At 43.1% G+C, this 19126-nt stretch overlaps 1 protein-coding gene across 4 annotated transcripts in view; it reads left to right on the top strand.

The window, feature by feature from the left end:
- The window catches only part of INPP5F (inositol polyphosphate-5-phosphatase F), a 42908-nt gene extending 24337 nt beyond the window's left edge, over window positions 1–18571 (top strand). For 2 of the 4 annotated variants that reach the window (XM_054071573.1, XM_054071574.1), the window contains exons 7-20: window positions 357–555; window positions 2555–2734; window positions 3951–4018; window positions 4424–4548; window positions 5881–5958; window positions 6693–6813; window positions 8833–8961; window positions 10472–10589; window positions 11113–11311; window positions 12245–12316; window positions 12409–12482; window positions 13697–13825; window positions 14556–14643; window positions 15981–18571. In XM_054071573.1, coding sequence (XP_053927548.1) covers window positions 357–555; window positions 2555–2734; window positions 3951–4018; window positions 4424–4548; window positions 5881–5958; window positions 6693–6813; window positions 8833–8961; window positions 10472–10589; window positions 11113–11311; window positions 12245–12316; window positions 12409–12482; window positions 13697–13825; window positions 14556–14643; window positions 15981–17115 — 2715 coding nt within the window. In that variant the 3' untranslated portion in view covers window positions 17116–18571. Of the gene's footprint in view, window positions 1–356; window positions 556–2554; window positions 2735–3950; window positions 4019–4423; window positions 4549–5880; window positions 5959–6692; window positions 6814–8832; window positions 8962–10471; window positions 10590–11112; window positions 11312–12244; window positions 12317–12408; window positions 12483–13696; window positions 13826–14555; window positions 14644–15980 lie in introns of those variants that run through there. The other 2 variants (XM_054071575.1, XM_054071576.1) reach the window with 2 other exon arrangements.
- Window positions 18572–19126: the final 555 nt, after the last annotated feature.

Genomic DNA, 19126 nt, shown 5'->3' with positions numbered 1-19126 from the left:
TGAAGACTCTGTTTGGGAAAAGGGGAAAAGAAGCTTTTTAAACTGTGGGGTTCTCATCTATCCCTAGATAGCTGGGAGCAGAGAAGAGGTTTTTGCTGTGCCTTGATTCAGCTTGCTTAATTTCCACAGACAAATTTTAAGTTGGTTGCTTGTTCCCAATTTAAAACCTGTGTGGCTAATGCTGGAAAGATGAGGGAAAACAATAATGAGGAGAAGTTCTGAAATAAGGATACGGCAAGAAATTCTTAAAACATGAAAAGCGTGTGAAGCAACTGTTTATAAACATGAGAAATGGCAGAAATGATTGTAGGTAATGTAGAACCAACGAGAATGTAAATGTTTTTTGTAACCTTCAGAACGCTGAAGTGGACTTCTGGATTATACCCATCATACAAGGATTTGTGCAAATTGAAGAGCTTGTAGTAAACTATAGTGAATCTTCTGATGATGATAAGAGCAGTCCTGAAACTCCTCCGCAGGAATCAACTTGTGTAGATGACATTCATCCGACATTTCTGGTGGCACTTATTTCACGCCGGAGTCGGCACAGAGCTGGTAGGCAAACATAGCTCAAGGCATTGGGATTGTTCCTGAACAGCGGAGAGGGATAAAGATAAACTTGGCAGAGTGCCGTGGTGTTGAGGGAGATGGTCAGCTCTTGTCAGAGCGTGCGCTTCAGCCTTTCCTGCCTGTAGGAGGGAAGGAAAAAGCTGGAGTGCCTATGGCTGGTTAGAGTGGGTCTGGAGTGAGCTTCGCTGCTCTGCTCCTGGGTGCTGAAGGTATCCGAGGGCATTGGCTCTGAGATAACACCTTGGATTTGATGATCTCAAAGATCTTTTCTAACCAAATGATTCTGATTCCATCAGAATCTGTCTTTGCAAAGAGCACCTCGAGAGGGCCCTTGTGTATGTCTCTGTCCTGATCTATTTCAGTAGGCCTGGGTGGGAGTTAGATTTTCCAAGTCTTCCTTTGAGGGCTTGGCAGCAGCTGAGCAGAACCTTGAGAAGGCATGTCTGCATCCCGGGAGATATTCAGGTAGGGCCGATGTGTGAAATAAGAGCCATGCTTTGGTCATGCACTTTATTTGATGTATTCTAATAGCAAGGGAAACAATATTCCCTGTCCTTGGGAGCACTGGAAGACTGAATCGCATCACGCTTTACCACCTCTTAAGCCTTTTCAGTCTGTCAGTTTCTTGTTTTTAAGGTATTTTCTCCATTTCTGACTCTTCCTGCACAATTAGGTTTTTAATGTACTGAAACAAGAAAAAAACCCTGGTGAGCTCAACCTGATATAGGAGTGGCCTTTGTACCGCAGCTTGCTTCAATGCAGTTAATCCAATTCCCAGAAAAGTTACTTTTCAGAACAAGTCGGCGTCAATATTTGAAGGTTTCACAGTAGCGTCTAGTTTGCAGTATGCCTTATTTGTACTGAATTGTTTTACCGATACAGAAACTGAATCGCAGAGGGTAAATTGCTTATTGATTTCCTCTTACTATTCATGACGCCGTGCTCATCTGGTTGCTAGTCCGGAGCATAAACTGTGTAGAACTTTCTCCTTTGACACAAAAAGACCATTTCAGTAAATTGATAAAATGTTTTTATGAATACTTATAGGATTAAGTTGTGTTTTTAATTAATCTGTAATATATAATTTTAGCCTAGAGTTCAGAGTGTTTTCATTTCTGAAATATTCTAGTTAAAACAAACAAATGCACCCTAGCAAACCAGAGGAAATGCTGGTTTGAAAGGCTAAGATGATTCTGTGTTAAATACATGGATTGTTTGTGTCAGGGAGCTTTTTTGTGATGTAGAAAAAAAATACCCCCTGCACCAAATTATCAACATAGCCCAGACCCTAAGGAAACAGATCGTGAGATAAAGGAAGAGAGCTGCTCGTGAGGTTAGGAGAGCAGGAGCCTGGTGACTGCAAAAGCTGAGATAGCAGAAATAAGGAAGCCGAAGTTTCCTGTGCAATGGTTAATTTGGGATTTGGTGTAACAGCCCCTGTTGGTGGCAGGACACACGTAAAGGGTGTCTGATGACTTAGGCTAAAAGCTCCCTTCTAATTAAATGGTAACAAATTGCTTTGTTTTGTGACCCTATAAAGATGTCTGATGGATGTTTTATGTTCCTTTTACTTCCCTGTCTCTGACCTCTTCCCTTATTTCCCTCAGCCCACATTTAGTGCTGTTGGGGTTCAGTTCAAAGCCTTTGTCCAGTGCTACTTCAGGACTTGTTTGTGTTCCCATTCTGTGGAACTGGATTTCCATGCTATAAACCATAGCCTTGAATCTTCCACCAACCCTTTGTACGTGTTCCCTCCCCATCCCTTGCCACCACCTGCATCCGTTCTGAAATAGGGATGTCCTCCCCTTTGAATGAAGGCCACACAAACCTCCACGTGCAGACACTTACCTTATCTTTACCGTACCGTTGATCATGGATTTTGGCTAGAACTCTCTTGTGTTACTGTTGTAAAAAACAGTAACCAAAGTTATTAATGTTTAAGATTAATACTTAAATATGAACTGATTGTTCTCATTCCTCCTAGGAATGCGGTATAAGCGAAGAGGCGTTGATAAAAATGGAAATGTAGCAAATTATGTTGAGACAGAGCAATTGATTCATGTTCATAATCATACTCTTTCGTTTATACAAACAAGAGGCTCTGTGCCTGTTTTCTGGAGCCAAGTTGGATATAGATATAACCCACGGCCTCGCCTGGACAAGAGTAAGTATTTGAGTGAACACCTAAAGATCAGAGTTCCCTTGGAAATGGGTTCCTTGAAGTGTTGCTTTACCACTAGTGTTTCAGTGGCACTTGCTAAAAGCCAAGAAAGAGAGTAATGACTTGACTCCAGTTAACTCCTGCTCTAATTGCACCCTGACTTCTTGTCCATTGTCAATTCCAGCAGGTCTTAAGCCTCAATATTTAATGAAGTACCTGTTTTATGTTGCAGTGTTTTCTGGGCTAGGAAAGGAGACAATTTGACTTTCTCTTTTGAGAACCTGCTTAGACATTGATGTCTTACAAATATCTTTGTCCACAAAGTCAACTTATGCTGAGGTTTCTTCTGTGTTAAGAACTGCTATTGCGATGTGAGAAAACATGGACGTGTCATATAACACCAGTTTTGTATCATGCTTTTGTCTTCATTGAAATTGATTACTATCTAGTGGGCTTTGTCAGATCCAAATTGCTGCCTTTTCCACTCAAAGGTAACGCAAAAGCCAAATTACGTAAGACTATTGATAAGACTGTGGCAAAGCTTGATGCTTGTATGAACTAGGTATAAGAAAGCTTGAGCTTTCTTAAGAGGTCAATGGAATCTTCTCTTGGTTTAGCTTTGTAGAGCAGAAACTCCTCTTGGAAGGAAGCTATGTTCATGATCTGGTATGAAGATCGTGGAAATGGAAATAAATTCACGAAGTAAGGAGAATGAAATAAAAACCAATCCCCTCCCCCCAGTATTTGGAAGCAACACGTTAGTTCCAACTGAAAGCTTGTGTGGTGACGTCTCTTTATAGAGCAGAGCAGTTCTTTTTTTCCCATCTTTTCTTTCCCCTTCCTTTTCTAATAGGATTAATTTAAAAAAATAGTGAGGAATTGCATTTAATTTGATAGGTTTACAGGTAGAAATGAAGACATCGAGCAATCTGTGGTGCCTTGAATCAACTGGAGAGTAGGTTTTTGTTACAAATAGTCCTTTCTGCTAGGGGAACAGGAAAGCACTCTTGTCCCCAGTTTGCTTTTTCCAACAGTTCCCACGGTAGTAGAAAACAGTGTTGAAGTTGAGCAAATTGATGAGAGACCTTTAAAGGTAATTGTGTACAGTGTGTTATGTGGTAGATCCAAGTACTTCAAGCAAAGCTATCTTGGTTTTCTAGTGCATGGATTTGGACGTGACTTAATGCTTGTTGGTGAACAGGGTGTCTCTGCCTTGCAGGTGAAAGTGAAACCATGCCCTGTTTTCGTGCCCACTTTGAAGAACAGCTGAAAAATTACAAAAAGCAGGTGAGTGCTATGTGATAAAACAGTCATCTTGGGGTGAACGTTCACGTTTTTCGTTTGTTTTCCTTGGCGTTATGAGTTGGAGTTTTTCAGAATCTCATTGACAATTGGAAACGTGGTACATAAATAGAATTTTACTGAGTTTTTCAAGTATCCTTCTAAGTAACCTCTAAAAACCAGCAATAACTTACAGTGATGGGTTAAAACCTCCTTTTTTTATCTGTCTTGTGAATTCTCTGTGTTAAAATTCAAGCACGCAGGTAACTGTGGGAGCTTATTTGATCTTGGGTAGAACCTTAGCAGACTTACTTCTGCGATATTATGTACAAGTCTTTAACTCTTGAGTTGTTTGTTATTTCATGGTGTGCACTAAGCAAGTGACGAGTGTTAACTTAAACTTCCAAACAGGTTATTATTAATTTGGTGGATCAAGCTGGCAGAGAGAAGATTATTGGAGATGCTTACCTTAAACAAGTTCTTCTGTACAACAATGCAAATCTGACTTACGTTTCATTTGACTTCCACGAGCACTGGTAAGAAACCTTTTAAAAATGTCACTTTGCATCTTAATATTAGCATGAAATGAGAGTAGAAGGGAGGACAAAAGCCATTGTTATTTGTACTTTTGCATGAAACACTCTTTTAAACAGGAAGAATGCATGTTGTAAACTAAAGCACTGTGACAGTTCAAGTTTGGATAACTGAGCACTGCTGTTTGTTGATCTTGTCCCTGACCCGTTCAATATGCAGTTATTTGTTAGGCAAAGCTTAGAAGCTGTTATGCATTTTAAGACAGAGTTTCCTTAAACACGCTATGAATGTAAAGCTGTGGCTGATCTGCTTTTCAAATGATAATGTTCTGCTTTTAATTCTTTACTGCAAGCCTCTTCTGACTGGCTTGTTTCCCTGCCGTACGATGGGTTCTTTCTCAACCCTGATGCTATTGTTCTGTTATGAAATACACTGAATTTTGTTTTAATTCAGTATCAATAGTTGCTCTCTTCATGACTGCTCGGATGTTGCCGTGGTCCGAAGCAGCGTGCACGTGCCCACGCCTGTGCTCTGTCGTGCAGGCATGTAGATCTCCTGCTGCCCTCAAGCAGACTGCGCTTGTGTACAAATACGGGGTCTAAAAACTCTGGTTTAATCTTCATTTCCTAACTTAATCTAGGGATTGCATCTGGCCTGGAAAAGCAAGCATTACTGACTGAATAAGTATGTCATTAGTGGATATCTCTGAGGTGGGGGGAAGGGAAGAACTTCTCAAAATAGCAATGGCTTTTAAGAGGCCGCTTTTCAGTAGCGCTATGCGCTTTGGAATTATTTGATAGTTACCCTTTTGTTTAAATGAGCTCCCATTTTGGTTTGTTTGCTCTTCTCCTACAAACTGCTGCAGAAATAGGACTGTTTCTTTTCCACACTGTGAGCATGAGTGAATAGAGAACAATGTGGAAAACCGGGGGAGGAGCAGATGATGTGTCTGCAGGTGTTTATTCTGTAGATTCACGGGTGATGCAGCGCAGGCCATCCCAGTTTCTAATCTGTAGCGCTTACTTTCATTCAGACTGTGCCTAAAATGAGAACAGAATATTGCATATGCCTGAATAGCTTGTTCTTCCTTATGGAAGCAGCATCCAAGAATGCAAATTCTTGAGAATTTAAAGATCTGAATCTCTTGTCTTGGATTTCAATGCTGAACTGTACTTGAAAATATTCCTGAATATTGGCTGCTATTTAAAAGTTTATTGAATGTCTGTCTCTCCCACTTAGCCACAATGCTATCTTTATTAACTTTGCAAGTAATTAGAGTAGTGTTTTTTCTTTACTTAACTCAAACTTAACTGCTGTGAAATTCTGTGTTTTAGCCGAGGAATGAAGTTTGAAAATGTTCAAACGCTGACTGATGCCATTCATGATATCATTCTGGACATGAAGTGGTGCTGGTAGGTACTTCACTGTTTTCAGACCAGTATGAAGTATTTGTAGAGAAAAATATACCAGTGCATATTCAGAGCCCTTGATTTTGCCATAACCGGTGTGTTTAATATTCCTCTCTTCGTGCCCACCTTGTGCATCAGTTTTTGCGTTCTGAAATATTGGTGTTCTACACGCGTAGCAGCAAAAATTCTCGGACGCTGTGTTCTGCCTGAGGCTTTACTGCGTTTAACACTTTAGGGTTTATTAAATATGATCTATTTAACGAGGAACACTTTGTATTTGGCCCACAAACTGCAGAACGCCAACCTTAAGTGTTGGAAACAGCATGTTTGCATTTTAGCTTGTAGAGATTAAAGCTCGTGTGTTTTAGGAATGAGTGTGGTTGCAGTCTGTCACCAGTTGCTGCGTGCTGCTCCCTGTATGTTACCTGAAGTGTTGCTGTTATTGCTGTTGTTTCTAAGCTTTTGAAATTCAGTGAAATCTCCTGTGTGAATTAGATTCAGTGTCTGATTCCTCGAGTTTGTGGCCCCGGTAGGATGTGTTGGATATCTGGCCAAGACAAAAGAGGAGAATGGGTGGGAATACGAGGAGTTAATTCTCAGTGGGGTGTGCTGGGGCGATGAAGGAAGCCGTTAAGTAGTATTTTATGTGTAATGTTTTCTGCTGTTTGTACAAGCTGATAAATTACACTGGATTTTAAATGTCTCTGACTGCTTTTGCTCTGCTTTTCTCTTGAAAGGGTCGATCAAGCTGGTGTGATTTGCAAACAGGAAGGGATTTTTAGAGTTAACTGCATGGACTGCCTGGATCGTACCAACGTTGTGCAGGCTGCGATTGCAAGAGTGGTCATGGAACAGCAGGCACGTATAATGGACTTCTTCAAGCATTGAGAACCGTGGAACTTAATTGTTATTCGTGGGGAAATGTGTGTGTTTGAAAAATGCCAAAGTAACCCATGCTGAAAAGGATCTTTGCCAAGTTCTTGGGAGAGCTATGAGGCTGGAAGTAATGCGTACAGCTAAAATAACTTGGCATCACTGTTTCAGAATAAATTCTGGTTCTCATCAGAGAGGAAATGACTGCCCACAGTCCTCTTGGAGAGGATTCTCTTGTTTTGATTTAGCCCTTCTAATTGAAGCTGTGCCACAATACAAAGTTTAAAAACACACCGCCTCCCCCCTATAAATCCCTCCCCAAATGTGATGTTAAAGGACTAAAATCTAACTAGACGTCAGGTGCTATTTTAGCTGCTTTGAAGTGGAATAATGTGATGCAGCAGGTAGGGAGGTTCGTTGTCTCCTCTGTGTGTAAAGGAATAATTGATTTAAATATCCCAGGTAGCTGGCTGCGATGCTCTGGAATAGCTCTCCCTGTATGAGGAAGGCATTTCTAAGCAGACTGAGTTCTTCCTTCCAAAGAGAAGTCTTCCTCCTCTTTGCTCTGCCCCTCATCTGCCGTTTGATACGGAAGCTCAGGGAAGGTTGTCTTCCCTTGTGAAGAGTTAATAGTGCTGTAACCGAAACTTTACAGCCCTGCCCCAAATGAACAAACCTGACTGTGCTTAAAGTGAAAGATAGAGGGTGAAGTGGGTCCTTTGTGAAGATGAAGAAGGAATGGCTCTGTTCTGTACCTCCCGTTCCTGTTTGTCCTCTGCTTTTATGAGCTGCTGACAATGGAGGATTGGGAACAAGGGGTGGGACCAACAATCCCATGGTTATTTTAGAACAGAATTTCTATAGCTGTTGGCCTTGTGAGTTCAAGGGCAATCCTTCATATGGATTACTGTGAAGGAAACTTCAGTCCTTGTTGCTGTAGCGTTAGCTTGTGATGTGCTATAGCGCTCTTATTATAGCTGCAGTGTTCGGGATCCATTCATGTCTGGAATGCCCTAAGCATCGGAAGGTGACTGACGTGACGTGGAAGGTGGAGGATTGCCCTTAGGTTTCCCTTTTGCACTTTCTTGGAACCACAGAACTTGTTACCTCAGCTGGGAGCTCAGTGGGGCTTTCGAAGTCTGAACAGACTGGTACCAATTGTCATCTCACTTGCACAGAGCGCTGGAGCCTTTTTGTATTGGCTGTAAATGGAGCTTTGGGTGTGATTTAGTCCAAGATATCCAGCAGCTGACCTAACGTTTATTGACTCCATTGCAGTTATGTACCTGCTGCTTTACCAATTAGTGTGTAAAAAGGAGTTCAGCTTGTACCCAAGACTTACCGTGGACAAAACTGAAGTACTGGTTGGTAGAAAAGTAGGATACCTTACTGTCAGTACCAGTGTTAAATTAACTGTCCAGCACGCACAAGCATTAACAATACAACATATGCAGTGATTTTAAGGTTTTATTTTGGGGGAGGAGCAGGTTTGAAGGTGGTGCCACCACATTTGCTTTAGTGTTCAGAGGAAAAGATGAAGATTCTGATGTGCCTTTTCTCATATCTGGGAAGAGATTCCGTTTCTTTGTGTTCAGGCCTTAGTCATGAATGCCTTTGCAATAGAAGACATTATTTATCAATATTTATCCATGTTGAAGTTTTGTGATGTCTGTTCTTTCGAGAATTCTCTGTAGAAAGCAGAAATACGTCCTGCATCTCGAGTAATCCAGAGTAACTGGTTTTCCGTCAGCTAATTTTTAAGATTGACTGCTACATCCATAATTAATATATCACTACTGCATCCAGTGATGTGATGTTTAACAATGAATTAGCTATTCATTGCTAGCAATTAATTTAGTCTTACAAATTAGCAGAATTAGTTTCTTTTTCATATATAAAACGTAATTAAATGCTTGGCAAGTGTTCCCGTTTTCTTTATTGAGTTCTGATATTGAGAATGATTTTTATCTTGACGCTTTTATTAATGTGCGTATCGAATTCCAGCTGAAAAAACTGGGTGTGATGCCACCAGAGCAGCCTTTGCCTGTGAAATGCAACAGAATCTACCAGATAATTTGGGCGAACAACGGAGATGCCATCAGCCGGCAGTACGCTGGCACAGCAGCCCTAAAGGTACTGGGTGAGGAGCGTTATCCGCTCGGGTGATTGCAGTACGTTCTGTTACAGGTTTTATGTCCAGCAGAGAACTCCTGTACGTACCAAAATCAGCTCAATATTCTGCATGTTCATTTTGAAGAGACGTAAGGCCTTTCAGTCAAAGAGTATTTTGCATCACACTTTGTGAATTGGGGAATAATTCAGTGTCTGAGTGTCCCGGGCAGCGCTGGCTGTGGTTTAACTTCATTCTGTTTGCTTCATGGCTGGATACAAAAAGTAACTGAGTTTAACATCTATATTAAGTGTGATTTCTATTGAAATATAAGCATGTGCAAGCAGTTACACCTTCTCTTCAGAGAAACACTCTGAAGGACTGAAGATCAGGATATGTAGGTAGGAAGGTGATAGTGATTAGTTCTATTTTCCTAAAGACTTCTCTTAATTAGTTGTAATGTTGTTTGTCTACCAAGGTCACAAATCTGGCGTGAAACTCCTTACTGTTCAGTCCTCCTGCTTTGAAGTCGTATAGTTTGCGCTTCCTGTGCGTGTACTCGGCAGCGGAACAATTTTTAGTATTCCTGGTATTTGGCATTGCAAAATTGCCAAATGGAGATGCTGAACACTTCAATCTCTTCTGAAATCTCTCTAGGGAACTTTGACTCGTCTTTTACATCCATCTTTTTAAAAACATAATAAACCCCAGCCTGATGCGCTTGTCTCGATTGTAAATATTTGTAACTTTGATGCACAGAACTCTGTTTATAGGTCTGAATTTTCAGGTGTTCTGCCTGAAGCTTTCTCTACTCTCTGTCGAAGCTTGTAGTTCGAATTTATTTGTAGTTCAGTTGTAATATTTCTTTTAACTAAAGCGAAACGCACTTGCGATGTTCTTCATAGCAGTTGGTGTGGCTTTTAGAGCCGCTCTGTGCCAGTGGTCAGTGTCACTGAAAACAGAATCCTCTAATGAAGTCTTAACTACCAAACCAGCTTTTTACTCGCGTTCTAAACCTTTTGTGGCCTAGCAACTTCCTTTTGTTTCTGAGCTTGTGAGGGTACGTGCTGTCCTCCTTCAGCGGGTGATGCACGTCTTGTTTTTGTAGCAGAAGCAGAGAAGATGCATGTTTCAGTAAGCTCCGGTCTCCTTTGTTGTTCTGACACTGTTCTTTTTAAATTAAAGGCCAAGCAATAAGGGTGTTTTTTAAGGCATTCGAGCATCCTTGTGACTGATGTCTTGAAAACTCTGCTTTAATGTTGGCGTAACGTCCAGATCACTGTGTTCTGTTAGGACTTTATCTAGAGTCGTAGGTCTGCCAAAAGCCTGAGATTCTCTGCAGAGTCAAACAATGCCAAGAGGAGCAGATTCTCTTTGAAAATCAATCTATTCAACTTCTATGTGAAGTAGTTACTTGAACATCACTTCTGCGTTGTCATCTATTCAGTTCTGAGTTTGAGTGCCAAAGCTTTTGAGCCGAGACGGCCGCTCCAGCGTTGCGTACGTGCCTGACTCGCGTGTTCTGTGTCACAGGGGGACTTCACAAGGACCGGCGAGAGAAAGCTTGCGGGGGTGATGAAGGATGGAGTTAACTCTGCGAACAGATACTACCTGAATCGTTTCAGGGATGCTTATAGACAAGCAGTCATAGGTAAGAACACAATTTGAACTAAGCTGAACTGTGGGGTTTGGAAAGGTTCGTTAAAATCAGCTTGGCTTATTTTTCTGGCGCTTTAGAGCACCGTGAGTGGATATAATGTTCGTGTTTGTGTGGTGGACACTGTAAGGAGCAGTCATTCTGCATTTGGAGATGAAACAACACTCAGTTCAGAGGGACTGCATGCAGTGTTACTCATTGAAGAATTAGCTTCTGCCTTCATTTTAGCATTAACTGTCTTGTAATGTCTCTCTTGTAGACAAAGTGAAATTTATGTAGCACCTGTTCCTTAAAATGGTCAGTCAACTCTTGCTTTTCACTGAGAGGAATTAGTGTTGGGCTTACAGACCGTTCAGCTTTGGGCCACTTTCTATTCAGAAAGAATTACTGTTTTTTCAAGAGTATCTGTCTTCAAATATGAAACATTTGGCAGGAATTTACAAAGTAATCAATAGACCATTGCTGCTTATCACTTCTAACTTGATTTCTTGTTTGATACTCTGTGGCTTTTCCTTAGATTTGATGCAGGGTATCCCTGTAACAGAGGATCTCTACTCCATATTTACCAAAGAGAAAGAGCATGAAGCCATGCACAAGGAGAACCTGCGGAGCCATCAGGAGCTGATCAGCCAGCTGCTGCAGAGCTACATGAAACTGCTCTTGCCGGATGATGAAAAATTCCATGGAGGATGGGCACTTATTGACTGTGACCCAAGGTTTGTTGGACAAAGTCATAACTGTTTTAACTGCTACTCTGACACCTCTGTTATTTATTGCTGATGTTAAGTGATTTTGATAGCTGATGTGTTAGCAGAAATCAAGAGGACAGTTTTGTAGAATGACAGAACTCCTTGGAGGGATCAGATGCTCATAATTGTAAAGGGAAAGGTCCTCTAAGCATGTGGTTTGGTTCCCAAAGTGCCTTAAACATAGTGTCTACTGGAGTCACCTTTGAGACGTCACCGAGGAACGCAGACATTCAGTGAATATTGCCCAAATGGGACAGGTAGCATGAAGAGAATCTCTGATCGCCCTTAGTTGTACAAGGGGCTGTTTGAGGATCTCTTTGTTCCTTACGGCTTTATGTAACTCGACTTCAAAGCTGTATCAGACCAGATGGAATTCTTGTGAAGCGATTCAGTAGTAGGAAAGCCTAGACTTCGTGTCATGAGGAGTGGTGAACATAAACTCTAAATACATTGATAAAGGTCCATATCAAGTTTGGAGGTTGCTACCTTGTAAAAGGAGAACAGTGCTTAGATCTTCTGCAGGGTGAACTTTCAGCGTCTAAACCCAGGAAAGCGAGGTGTTACGACAGCTAGTCAAAGCTGTTTATTTTTGGACTTGTCGCTGATCTGCTTGAGCTATTGGGTAACTGCAGGTTTAAGAGAGAGTGTTTCTTAAGTGAATGCACTTACTGTATGGTAAATCTAGTGGTAAATCACGTTCTGTCTTGTGAAGTCTCACCTAAGCTGTTTTTTTAGCGGCTGTGAGGAGGTAGCAGTGTCATGAGATAACGCACCATAACCAAAACCTCTTGTAAGGTGCTTTCAGTTGTAAAAGTGTGTCCCCAAAGTACCCTGGGGGTGGGTTACAGCTGTGCCAATAAAACCTGCTCCTCTGTATTCATTCTTCTTCCCCTTCCTTAGCCTCATCGATGCCACTCATAAGGACGTGGATGTTCTTCTGTTACTTTCTAATTCTGCCTACTACGTGGCCTAGTAAGTTACCATTCTCTTATCTGTGTAGTTGATTTCTAGTAGCTGTAGTTTCGACTAGTAGGGAGCATTAAGCTCTGATTCTTTTCTTCCAGCTACGATGATGAGATCGACAAGGTGAACCAGTACCAAAGGTTAAGTCTTGAAGCTCTGGAAAAAATAGAAATAGGTAAGGATGTAGTCACTGTATCTTGAGTTACCAATAGCTTGAGCACTTCTCAAAGCATCCTAAGAATGCATGGAAACAGCCAACCTCAATGGCTCACACGGATCCTGCGTGGCCCAGTGCTTTCTTGCTGGTAACAGATGCCAGAGTTAAGTCTGTTCTCTCAGGCCTGGCTTTTGTTGCTGCTTGAAATGGAAACCTTAGCCACTGGTAGGCTTCTAAAATCTTCCCCTTTTCCAAACTCTTAAAGCCATGAATGTGTTGAAACATAATTCATGATTTATCAATGGCTGTAACAATTTGATCAGCTTCTGTAACGAGTCCCAGGTTTGTGCATTCAGTGCACGTTCTTTGATCCAAACGCAGCGGCTGGGTCTGAATTGCACTGCAGATCTATCGCGTAGCTCGTTAAACCTCTTCTTTCTCAAGGTCTGCTGAGAAATGTGCCGTTACGAAATCACCTCGTTGTGCTGATTAGCTTATTTATTGACAGCGTAGCAACTGCTGGCTAAATCCAGTTGAAAGTAAAAAGATGAAGAGTCTGTGACTTCACAGATGACAAAAGTGTTCCAATTGGAGAGAAGGGAGGGACATTTGTGACCCCCAGCACACAACCCCCTGGTTGTTTAACTCTCCGTTACACGATGCGTGATGGTTTCATCATCTCCTTACTGAAACTCTCTGTGTCTGTGCAATTCCTGAGTCCAGCAGAATGGTCCCTTTTGCTTGTGTGTTGTGGAGGTCCGTAATGCATCCTGATCTGCTGGATGCAGATGAAACATCTCCACCAGATACCTTAAAAGCACAACTTCCCCTCTGTTTAATGCTCTAAATAAGATACAGTGAGGAGTTGAAGAACTTGGTCATAACTTGCATTGCTTCCACTTGGTAAAAATAGCTCAGCTTTCCCTTAATTCCTTGCAGGAGCCGTTCCCTAAATCACAAGATGGAATAGCTGTAGAGTTATTTTTCTCTTTTTGAAAGGATGATCTTTAATGAATAATCAACAGATATCGAGGGTCTAATTGCTTTTTTGTAAGTAATCAACTGTTTAAATGTTGTGAGACTGTTTCATTTAAAAATGAACTTGAAAGAAAAAAAAATGACACTTTTTATGCTGAAAAAGACTCGATGCTTAAAAGACATTTAGGTACAGTCTCTGCAACATCTCTCTGTGTTTGGTTAAAGACTGTTTCTAATCTGGTTTTGTTCCTCAGGGCCTGAGCCCACTCTCTTTGGCAAACCCAAGTTCTCCTGCATGAGGCTGCATTACAAGTACAAAGAAACGAGTGGGTATTTCCACACTCTCCGAGCTGTGGTGCGCAGCCCCGAAGAAGATGGAAAAGGTCTGTTTCGTCTGTAAAAGTTGTGTCACTAAGAGTGTATGCAATACACCAGCATTTCTCTAGGAAACACTGTTCCCACTGCTTTTAGAGTAATTAAGAGGAAGTTCTGAAGAAGGATAAATTTTAATATAAGCCATTTGTGCAGGGTGGGGAACCAACAAACCCCCTGCCCGTGGCTCCCCCTGCGAACATTGCTGCTTAAATAAAAAGACAGATAAGTTTCAGATGTGGCTTTGAAGCAACATCTCTCTAGAACTGAGACATTTCCACATCCAGATCTTTACTGCTCCATACACTGATAAAATGAGCTCAAAATGAGCTCCTAAACAGTGGAAGAATTTGATTTATTTAGTGAACTCGATGCCTAGAAATGTTCTTGCTTGTTGTTTAACTAAAGTAAATGAACGCTAATAAGGGAAAGATATTACTTCTTACCTGGAGCACTGAGTTTTGTCAATGAGGATTAGAATAAATGTAATTGCTTCTCTTCCTTCCGCGAATTGTAGATCATGGCATTGGTTCACTTACACCCGGTATTTAAGCTTAAGGAGAGTCGGTTATTTAAGCTTATTTTGTAAGCGTTAAATCAGAACTGCAACTTGTAGGGTGAAAGAAAAACCCAAACCAAACCCACTTAATTACGATGCAAGCAAATCGATCTAATTTTAGATGCTGGGATATATGCTTTGAAGGGTTTTTAAGGATCTGACAGCTGCTAATTGCATTTCAGACACTCTTCAGTGCATTGCAGAGATGCTGCGAATCACAAAGCAGGCGATGGGATTAGATGTGCCCATCATTGAGAAGAAGCTAGAGAGGTGAGTACTTCAACGAGGTGAACCTTGTGTTCCACTTCTTCTCTCTTCTCAGCGCTAACATTATTTGGTACCGGTCAAGAAACGTCTGTCTCTGCTGTGCCAGGAGTTAACTTGTCCCCGTGTGCTCCCAGTAGCGAGCGTCTGCAGGTGCTGACATCAAAGTATAAGCAAGAACACGATGTTACACGTGTGTTTGTAGACAGCGGGCGTTCCCAAATGCAAATAAATCTGCTGTCAGTGGGATGGCTCATAATTAGTTTGTCAAATTTCATTTTTCCTAACTGAACTTAATGCCTGTAACGAGACCTCCTGTGCAGCGTAAATCTGCTTTGGGTTCCACTGCGGTTGGGCGGTTAACGAATCCAGAGAAGGTTACAGGTGAAGAAGTGGATGAAGTCAAACTTCTGGGCTCCTCAGTCAGAACGGCTCAGGAGTGTTTGTTCTAAGCTGTTAAGAGGACACGTGAAAGCACAGTTTGTAATCAAAAGGACTTGCTAGAAATTCTTCCGTAGTTTTCCCTAATAAGTCAATTGTCTAATTAAACCTTTATCTACAAAGATGGGTGAGGTGTTACCAGCGAGGCAATCGCTTACAGAAGAGATGGAGTGGAAATGAAAGCGTGGCTGGTTGAGGCCGAGCACCTTTTACTGGTTCCAGTGGGATCTGTTGTGTTATTTTGGACCCTGGCCATTCGGGCTCTAGGAACCCCTCGAAAATGTGGTGTGCAGCACAACTGGAAATTGCCAAGCGAAAACTGTTTGGGCGCATAGTGCTATAACTCTCTTCTGCATTTGATTTTTGAAGAGCTGCTCTTTCAGCTCTTTGCCCCAGCTGAGTAGAAGAGCGTAGCAAGAAAGTTTTGGTCTCTTTTACTGATACTGAAGTCAGAATATTTGCTAAATCTTGTGGTCGAGTGCAGCGCAAACGCAGTCAGGGTTACCAGTACAGAGAATACAAATCTGGATTCATCTACAACTAAAAATGCCTGCAGAGCCTCGCATACCCCTTGTTCAGTGACTGTTTTGTATTGACCCTCCTTTTGGTGTCCTTGGTTTGAATTTGATTCACTTCTATGTAAGGAAGGGATAACTTACGAACACAGTTATGGAAATATGTTATGGAAATAGACTGGGGAGATGGTGGATACCTGGTGTTTAGAGATGAGACTGCCTGGAGGGGTTCCAGGCCGGGTTGGATGCGCCTTGAGTAGCCTGGTCTGGTGGGAGGTGTCCCTGCCCATGGCAGGAGGTGGAACTGGATGGGCTTTGAGGTCCCTTCCAGCTCAAACCCTTCCATGATTCTATGATCGCACATGAGATTTGCTCTTTGTCTTCCAGGAAGAGCAGCAAAGCCCATGAAGACATCATCGGCATTCGGTCCCAGAACAGGGGGTCGCTGGCCCAAGGCAAGAATTATTTACTGAGCAAGTTCTCCTCTCTCAATCAGAAAGTGAAGCAAACCAAGTCCAACGTCAACATCAGCAACCTTCGGAAGTTGGGCAGCTTTACCAAACCGGAAGTGAAAGTCAATTTCTTAAAGCCAAATTTGAAAGTGAATCTGTGGAAATCGGACAGTAGCCTTGAAACTTTAGAGAACCCAGTGGCAGAGGCTAAAGTCCATGGGGAATCCGACACGGAGATATCTGATAATGATTCGTTCCACTCCGATGACTTCCTGACTAATTCTAAATCCGATGAGGACAACCAGCTCACCGACTCTCTGGAGAACATCGGGCAGACCGACTACGTGCTGCCCAGCTGCGGCATCATCGCCTCGGCGCCGCGGCTGGGCAGTCGGTCCCAGTCCATAAGCAGTACTGACATGAACATTAGCATTCACGTTCCCTCTGAGATCCACGTCTCCCCGGCTGGCCACGCTGACTGTGAGGACGTACCCGTGCCTTCTGCAGACAATGCGGAGATGGAGTTTGCTAAACCCATTGATGTGTACTGCCAGAGGTTTGTGCATGATGCTCAAAATCAGATGTCGGGTGGTTTGGAGGCTGAGGCTGGCTCTCAAGTCCCCCACCACGTAATAAATCAAACCAGCAATAATATGTCCAAGAAAGCCGAACCCAAAGCGGAATCTACTGGAGACGTTCCTTCCAGGCCGTCCAAGTTGGATGTGCAGTCTTCTGAGCCAAATCCTCAGCTCTTGGCTGTCGGTGGGACCGACCTTGCTAAGTCTCATCAGAGCCCGGGGTCTGGATTGGGTCACCCTGAGGCAGGACTCCACACGACTCCTTCTCCGGCCGACGGCGGCAGCAGCAGAGCTGTGTCTCCCTTTGCTAAAATTCGCAGCTCCATGGTCCAGGTCGCAAACATCACGCAAGCGGGATTGACTCAAGGGATCAATTTTGCTGTGGCGAAGGTGCAGAAGAGCCCTGCGGAGCCCGAAGCTGTAAATGAAATCAAACAGAAAGAACTGAGAGAGATGTTTACGCAGTGCCAGACACGGATCATCCAGATCTAGTGGCTGCTGTAGGATGTGTTCTTCTAGCTGTGGCTTTTAATACCATACTAAAACAGTGGCATCAGGACTCGTTGTCTGGGATCAATAATACCTTGTTTACAGGAGGTGAGAGATGGGAATGAATTTGGTTCAGAATTCCTTAGGCAGCTGAGACAAGAACAGTGAACCCTCTTTGAACAGGTAGCTTAGACACTGGGATGTAGTAAGCATGCTGTCTGTCTTAAATGTGTTGCACAGTTATTTTTGGGGACTCATTTTGTAGCTCTTCTAACTTAGGGTAGAAATTATTTATACTACAAAGGTGATTCTGCACTGCTGTGACCTTACTGACCTTGCACTGCACCAGCAAAACAAGTACCGGTAACCTACACATTATTTATCTTTGAACCAGTGTTTCTACTTGTTTCTGTTGACGTTTTAGATGCAGCTTTCTCTGAATTGTGCCTCTGCAGTGGGAATTGATGCGGTTTTGTTGAATTTGATTATGTTGACCAGATATTAAGATTTCTTTTGGCTGTCCTTTTTCTTTCTGCACATCCTGGGACACTTCCAGTAGCTAAATCCTAGATCCAGTCTGAAGCATCCACCCTCCTGCAGTGCAATTTTAGTTTGTAGGTGTTCGGTTTTCTCACCTGAGGTGAGGGGATGGAGCAGATGTCCTCGTCTCGCCCTGTTGAAGCATTTCTATTTCCTTTTTCCCAAACACTGGCACTTTGCTCTAATTGTTTTGTCTCTGTGTAAAGCAAGAGAAGGCGGATACTCGGCCTTCAGGCACGTTGTCCTTCTGTGCTACGTGTTTTTAAGCTGTATTCTAACTGTCCAGATACAAAACTGCATATAACAATAACTGAAGGCGAGCGTAGTGATCCATAAAGTCAGTGTCACGTTAGAGCGTAGCTGTCAGCACCCGATCCAAACCGAAGTCATTACCAACTCGAGCTTGGCAGGGGAGGGCTGAGCACCCTCTCCTGCTGGGAACTGGATAACAAACCCCTTATCTACGTGTGTCAAAGGTAACATCTATCCAAGTTACTCCTCGGAAATGCCTTGCCATGCCATTCTAGCATAGGACAACATCCAACCGCCCTTGTGAAGCAGGACCTTCCTGTGCTGTGGTTTGTGACTCTGCCCACCGTTACAGCCCCAGTGCCTCGGTGTCCTGCTCCGTGTCCGTAGGCTGCACGCGGTGTTCGAGCTAATGGTGTCGTAGGCGTAGGGTAGCGCGGTGTCATAGGATCTCCAGTGTGTCTGAAACGGGATCACCTGACCCCACGGGCTGAAACTTTGATAAACAAATCGATTTATTTATTTGTTTTATTAAAGTGGTGTGGGTTTGGGTTTTCTGAGTGTCTCTACTTGTGACCATATTTAAAATGAAACTACTGCTGTATTTTAATGTGAGCAATAGACTGAGATATTTTAATAAAAAAAGGGGAAGCCAAAGAGCTTTTGGTGTCTGAGGGGAAGGGATGCGGCGCTGCGGGGTGCTGGGGTTCCAGTTCCCAGGAGGGGTTTGTTGCCTTGACGTAGAGTCATGGGGTGGTTTGGGTTGAAAGGGACCTTAAAGCCCTTCCAGTTCCAACCCCCTGCCATTGGCAGGGACATCTCCCTCTGGAGCTGGTGGGATTGGGCTCTGAGCAGCCTGCGCTTGACTTCCTCCATGTTCTGAGTCACAGAATCCAAGTGGCTGAGTCTGGAAGGGATTGCTGGAGTTCATCTTGTCTGAGGTCCCTGCTCCAGCAGGGCCACCTGGAGCTGCTTCTACAGGACCATGCCGAGATCACTTTGGAGTATCTCCACCACCCCTCCGGGTGACCTCTGGCAGTGCTCAGCTGCCCTCCTGGTGCAGCAGCTTTCCCTGATGGGCAAAGGGAGCTTCCTGGGTTCCAGTTTGTGTCCTGCCACTGGTGCTGCTGGGAAGAACCTGCCTCTGTCCCATGTCCAACCTTCCAGCCACGAACACAATTTCCTGTCTGTCAGGGACACGGACGAGACTTCAGCCCTTCCTGCT

This window comes from Cuculus canorus, chromosome 7 (genome assembly GCF_017976375.1).
Source record: "Cuculus canorus isolate bCucCan1 chromosome 7, bCucCan1.pri, whole genome shotgun sequence".
In the NCBI taxonomy this organism is placed as follows: domain Eukaryota; kingdom Metazoa; phylum Chordata; class Aves; order Cuculiformes; family Cuculidae; genus Cuculus; species Cuculus canorus.
The sequence above is the reverse complement of the archived record's forward strand: the minus strand, read 5'-3'. Positions and strand labels throughout refer to the sequence as shown.